A 6,842-nucleotide genomic window follows, 5' to 3' on the forward strand; every position below is an offset into this window, starting at 1 on the left:
CTGGGTCATACTGTTTTGGGGAAGGGGACACAGCTGGGTCACACGGTCTTGGGGCACAGGGATGTGGCCTGGGTCACACCCCTTGAGGCCTCAGTGCCATTGACACAAATATTCCCATGTGGTTCGTGACTGGCTGAGGCCCCCTGGAGCCTGAGGGACACTGTGAGGTCTGTCACCATCTGTTCCTCTTCACTGCACAAAAACTGCCCAGACCCTTAAGGGTCAGCTCAGGTCAGTGGGAGGAGCCGCTGGCCAGAGTTGGTGGGTCTACACTCACATCCTGCCTGTGTGATTTTTGGCAAGTAACTTAACCTCTCTAAGCCTCAGCCTCCTCGTCTGTAAAGTGGGGCCTACCCCACAAGGTTTTGTGACTACATGAACAGCAGAAGCCATGCTCATACACACTTGGTAAGTGCACATAAAAGGAGCTACTCTGAGTGCTTGCGTGCAGCACACATCCTAAAGCTACACTGAGGACCTGGTGTGCAAGAATGTTTGCAGGTTCAGCCATACTGAATGCACGCCTGTGCAAACATGGTCTCCTGTGCAAATATGTACATCTGTGCAAACACATACATTTGTGTACAGACCTGTGTAAACACACACTTGTGCAAACATGCACGCCTGTGCAATCACACACCCTGTCAGGAGGGTACTGCCTGCCAACACTGCAGATGGACAGTAATGGTCTAGCTGAAACGGTAGACTCTTGGCCTGTGATCAAATACCAGGCCCTTTTTATACGTAAGTCACCAGCACGCCCTTCCAGCAACCCTTCTGACATTGTGGTCAGCTCCCTTTCCCTGAGGTCTCTTTCCACTCCTGATGTCACATGGCCTTCCTCCTTTGCTGACCACAAGGCTGTTCTTAGGGAGGGGTTAAGCCCACACTTGTACATTAAGGAAGCCTGTAATATCACACTTTGAGGAGCTAGGTTGTAGCGTGCACCCAGCACCGTGGTGAACGCACTCCAGATGGTAATAGCACTGCCATGCATCCACAGTCATCGACAAAGCCACGGTGACTGTCTGATGGCCTCTCATTCTCCATAACAACACAATGCCTCCTGTGTGAGCTTCTGCCCACACATCAGCACACACACATCATCACTGAGCACACACACAGGCAGACCTGCCACATGTCTTCATAACAGAGGTGACAGAATTGTGGTTTGACTCTGTCCCATCTCGGTCATGAGGGAGGGGACAAGGCATTGAGGCCACCAGGGTTTGCCACATATCTCACCTTTATCACCATCTCAAAGGTGAAGACGCCTGTGAAGATGTAATCCATGTATTTTAGAACCTAGAACCAACATGAAGGTAACTCTCAAAGGCTGGGCCACAAGCTCTGAGGCAGGGACCGTCTCAGGGCTCTGAGCTTTTCTTCCAGGACCTGAAAAGAACACACGTCAGCCAGGGCCCTGCTGGTGCCAGTGGTGGGAGGGAAGGCTTGGTGTGTGTATCCCTCTGGGACCAGGGCGCCTCCTGCCCCGCCCATCTGTAGCATGTGGGTGACCATTGGTCCCACACTCGCCTCAGGAGGGGCCCAGAGGAGGAAGGAGTGTCTGGTGGGAAGACCACTGAGGACCCGGCACCCACAGGAGCCCCCACCACCAGGGACCCTCCTCCAGGGCAGGCCCACTCACGTTGTTCCTGGGTGAGTCTGTGCGCACAGGGTCCTCAGCAGCCAGGGCAATGCTGCTCAGGACAATGACCACAAGAATGACCATCTCGAAGTACTGCCTGGTCACGATGTGATGGCAGCAGCGGCGGAGCCTGGGGGAGCAGAAGAAAGATCATTACAAGACCCAGACATTGGCCCAGGGCTGGTTCCCCACACTTGACGCCTGAGTGTAGGTTCACCCCTTAGGTAGGATCTCACTGGGGCACCTCAGGAAGGGGTTGCACCCAGAGCTGAGCTTTGCCGAGTGTCCACGTGGTTGGGGGACAGTGCCAGGTGACCAAATGTGACTGAAAAGTGGTATCCTTGAGAAGGAGTCCCAGGAAAGTGTGGGGAGACTGCAGAAATCCATAGCAAAGGGTCAGCAAACTGGCCCTCAGGCCAAGTTGGGGAGCCCCTGTATTTGTAAACAGTTTTGGAACACAGCCACACTCATCATTTACATACTGTCTGGAGGCTTTCACACTACAACAGCAGAGTTGAGTAGTTCCATTATGGCCTGCAAAGCTGAAACACTTACTGCCTGGCCCTCTACAGAAAAAGCTTGCTGTAGGCAGGACGCAAGGGGCTGCTCAGAGAGGAAGAATTTGAGACCGACCCACTTGTGGAGAGCAGACTTCTCCACTGGGGATGCACTGTGAGTAAACACACCTGTCATGTACACACCTTCTCCTAATCACCTGTTTACCTTCATTCACTGGCTAAACATGACTGAGCATCTAATCTGCTCAGGCATGCCCTAAACTCGGAGACACAGCGGGAAACAGACGACAAGTCCTGGCCTCGGGGGGCTTCACTCCAGGGGGGAGACACCAGGAAACAGCACAAAAGAGAAGATACAAGACTGATGCTGATGCCCTGGTGACCAGGAGGCCACAGGGAGAGGCTGACCCCAGGGGGTGATCAGCACCCACAGGGAGGGGCTGATCTCAGGGGGCACTCACCTCTCCCACCTCACAGGCTACTCACCTTGCTCCTCCAACCTCTTCCCCCACCACCGCTACAAACCCCCAGGACCTTCCATCTGAGACAGCACCCACCCCTAGCTACCACCCACCCACTCCTCTCCTCCCCTCATGCCCACTCGAGCTGCATGGAAGGTCTCCTGGTGCTGCACCCCCAGGATGCTTCTCTCTTCTTACTCAAGAAGTCCTTCCTCTGGCCTCCATGATCACTGTCTCAGCCCTCTCTGCCAAGGCCCTCTGTTCTTGTAATTCCACGGTCACACAGTCCATTTCACGGCCAAGCCTCCACCTCAAGCTCAGCTCTGCCCCCAGATCCATTGAGCCCCCGGGTGAGATCTCGGGAACATACTGCCCTCCACTCAGCCATGGAGCAGAAGTGTCATCCTTGACATCTTCCCTCCACATCTAATTTATCACCAGATTCTGCCTCCAGGTTACTCTCCCAACATCCACTCCCAAACCTCTGCCCTGGTGCAGAAGACAGACCAACATCTCCGGGCCCAGCGCTCTCCCACCAGGTGGCCCTGCAGATGGTCTCCTTGCCTCGCTCACCGACCCCCACTGCTGCAACCTGCCCTGGCTTCCCACTGTAGGCACACGCCTGCTGCTCACCTCTGCACACCCTTGTGCCCCGCCACCCACCCGTCTTTAGCCATCCTGAGCTTTCTGTCTTCACTTCAGGGCCATTGCAAATGCTGTTCTCTCTACAAAAAATACTCTCTCCTGCCCTCTTCATCTTACCTCTTATTCATCCTTCAAGTTTCAACTGAGGCGTCACTTCCCCAAGGAAACCCCGAGCTTCAGTCTGGGGGGAGGGGAGCCCATTTCCACACCGTATTTACCTGGCGGTTACCTGCCCCCCAGTCCCCACCGTACCATCAGTCCTGAGAAGACAGGGGCACAGCCGCCTCCGTCACAGCACAGCAGAGTAAGTGCCCAGGAAATAGTGTGGGGAAAGATGGAGGGAGTGATGGCAGCAGAAGCAGGGTGAGGATGCAAGGTGGAGGGGATGTGGCATCGCAGAGCCCTGCACCCACTCGTGAGGGAGCTGGACGGACGTGTAGCAGGAGGGTGCGTGAGTCTGTCTGGCCTCTGAGCCACTGCAGGGACGTAGCAAGGGTAAGGAGCACCCAGGGGCAATCTCTAAGTTGCACCCCACCCCCAATTTCAAGGTGAATAGATATTGATAGCAGCAACGAGTCAGCAGAAACGTCTCTTGTCTGGCTGACTCAGTCAGGTGCCTTTCATACTTATGGCACCTTGGAATGTCATTCCATGCCTTGTCTGGTAGCCCCTTGGACTTTCGCCTAGGGCAAGTGCCCTCCTGTGCTGCCCCTCCTCGATAAGCCTCTGCCCCTGCTCTAGCCTGAGGCTTTCTTGTGGTCCCTCTTTCACCCTGCTGTGCCTCTGCCTGGGGCTCTCCCCTCTCACCGAGGCTCACCTGACCCCTCTCTAACTGTGGCACCCCCAGCTCATTCCTCCCCTCTCTGTGCTGCATGTCCTCCTTCTCACTCACCACTAGCTGACATTTCATGACCTTTACTTGTTTCTCTGGTTGATCCTGCCCCTCTCACTAGCATGTGAGCTCAGTAGGGAAGGGCTCTTGTCTAGTCTGTTCATTACTCTATATTTCTGGCACCTGGAATGCTGTTTGGCACATGAATATTCGTTGAATTAATGCAAGTGCCAGGGTTGATGAGAGGGTGATGGATGTGTGAACAGATGCAGGAGACAGACATGAGGCACGGGTGCACACCTAGAGGATAGTGATATGATGAACTGTAGGCGCTTGCATGCAGGTAGCTATGGACACAGCCTGTGTGCAGGTGGATATGGGAGGGCCTGTGTGCAGGTGGATATGGGTGGGGCCTGTGTACAGGCAGACATGCAGGTGGATACAAGTGGGGCCTCATGCAGGTGGGTATAGGCAGGGCCTGGGTGCAGGTGGGTATGGACAGGGCCTGTGCAGGTGGGTATGGTCAGGGCCTGTGTGCACGTAGACTTGCAGTTGGCTATGGGCGGGGCCGTGTCCTGGGATGGACATGCGGCGGAGGGGAGGAGAGGGAGGTAGAGAGCACAGCGTTCAGGCACAAACTCTGGGGCTGGCTCTCAGGGCTGGTGTCTGAGGCAGTCAGTACTTCCTGTGCCCTGGCATCCTCATCTGTAAAATGAGGTGATAGTTGTCGTGATGATTGAATGAATGAATGTACCTAAAGTGAGCAGACCTAGTGCTGCCACAGATGCACATTCAGTAAATGTTCGCTGTTGCACCCTGTGAATTCGTGATGAGTGAGCAAGGAACAAGCAGGGCCACGGCGGGTGGCGCAGACTCACAGGTTGGTGGGACTCAGACAGAACATGGAGCTGTAGGGGACGACAGGACGGGGGCCGCCCCCCATCACACCACCGGTGTCTGCCTCCTTCTTCCCCTCCGTTTGGCTCTCCAGGTCTATGTTTTCACCTATGAGGACACAGAGTCACCAAGTTAGGGGTGTGGGCACAAAAAACCCACTGCGTAAATGGTCTTCCCACCTCCAGCCGCTGGGGAGGGTGGCAGCCTTTGAGGCTGACACTCTGAGGCTGAGCAGGGGACCAGGAAATGCCCTCCAGTCACTGTCACATCGCGACCAGGCGAGTAGCTGGCCAGGACCATGGCTGGCATGGAGGCCGGAGACCCCGTCAGACCCTCCTTGCCATTTGTCAAGAGGAGAGACAGCTCCACAGCCACATGGCCACATGGCACTCTGGCTGGGCTTTTGCAAGGGGCCTCAGTCCACATGTTCTACCAATACCATGGCCCCCTTGGCTCCGGAGACCAAGGCAGTAGTTCTCCCCACTCCCCAGGAGCATGGGACCCTTCGAGCCCTTAACACAGCCCTGTCCCACTGCCCCTGCAGAATCTCAGGTCAGCAGGGGAGAGTTGCAGAGGCTGTAGTCAGTCCAACCTGGTCTGGGGTCCTCTCTGTGACCCTAGAGAAGGCGCCACCCCACCAGGCTGGGACTCAGAAGCAGAAGGACTTCGAATGCAGTGCTGAGCCCGGCAGGCTTGGATACTGTCTCTCCTCAGTCCCCTCTGCCTGGGGCCCTCACTCTGCTCGGCTCCATGCCTGTTCATCATCTCCCTTCCCCAAGCCCATCCTCTGGTCTCTCAGAACCCTTGCCCCGCTCCCCCAGGCTCTGCCTAGTCCACAAACCAGAATCTTGAGGGTAAATGGCTGTGACCTTTGTTCCTTTTCAGGAAGGTTTTGTTTTCTTTGTGTAGTATTTTTCTCAAATTGTTTTTCATTTTTAATCCCTCTGATGGGTATTTCAATTCATATGGGTAACAGAGTCCTGAGACCTTTCTGGAAACCCTGGCTCAGGGACATGCAGACAGACAGTGTGGTGACTTGGAGCACAAGCCCCTTTCCACTGCTGTCTCCCATGCTCACTTCTTTAAAGAAATATAGAAGCAAAGAGGACACGAGAGAGCATCAAAATCAATAGTGCATCAAGGCCAAGTTGGGTTTATTCCAGAGATGCAAGGTCAATTTAAAATTTTTCAAAATCAATATAATTCAACCAGTTAACAGAATACTGGAGAAAAATCATATGATCCCCTCGACAGATTCAGAAAAAGTATTTCATAAAATTCAACATTCATTCATGATAAAAACAATTCTTAGTAAACTAGAAAGAGAAGAAAACTTCTTTTACCTGATGAGGATATCTAAAAAACAAGAATATTTCATGTTTAATAGTGAAATATTGGAATCTTCCCCTGAAACTGGGAATGAAATAACAATGGTCATTATTACTACTTCCAGTCAACATTGTACTAAAGATCCTAGCCAGTGCAATGGGGGAAAAAGTAATAAAAGGGATAAAGATTGGAAAGGAAGAAATAAAACTGCCATTATTTGAAGATGAAGTGATGATGTAAACAGACTACTCAAAAAACTCTACACACCTATGTTCATGGCAGCATTGTTCACAATAGCAAAACAATGGAAACAACCTAGATGCCCATCAACAGAAGAATGGATAAACAAACTATGGTACATACACACAATGGAGTACTATGCAACGAGAAAGAAAAATGATGAATCTGTGACTCATTTCATAACATGGATGAAACTGGAGGACATTATGCTGAGTGAAATAAGTCAATCACAAAAGGACAAATATTGTATGAGACCTCTATAGTAAAAACCC

The 6,842-nt window shown here is 52.8% G+C and overlaps 1 protein-coding gene across 1 annotated transcript in view; it reads right to left on the bottom strand.

Moving 5' to 3' along the window:
* Nucleotides 1-6,842, bottom strand: part of CACNA1B (calcium voltage-gated channel subunit alpha1 B) — a 276,187-nt gene that overhangs the window by 62,254 nt on the left and 207,091 nt on the right. Inside the window, exons 21-23 of the mRNA XM_004390689.1 lie at nt 4,983-5,109; nt 1,649-1,778; nt 1,246-1,305 (exon numbers count right to left, since the gene is read on the bottom strand). Coding sequence (XP_004390746.1) covers nt 1,246-1,305; nt 1,649-1,778; nt 4,983-5,109 — 317 coding nt within the window. The remainder of the gene's footprint in view (nt 1-1,245; nt 1,306-1,648; nt 1,779-4,982; nt 5,110-6,842) is intronic.

The sequence above is a fragment of the Trichechus manatus genome, unplaced genomic scaffold (genome assembly GCF_000243295.1).
Source record: "Trichechus manatus latirostris isolate Lorelei unplaced genomic scaffold, TriManLat1.0 scaffold00317, whole genome shotgun sequence".
Taxonomy (NCBI): Eukaryota; Metazoa; Chordata; class Mammalia; order Sirenia; family Trichechidae; genus Trichechus; species Trichechus manatus.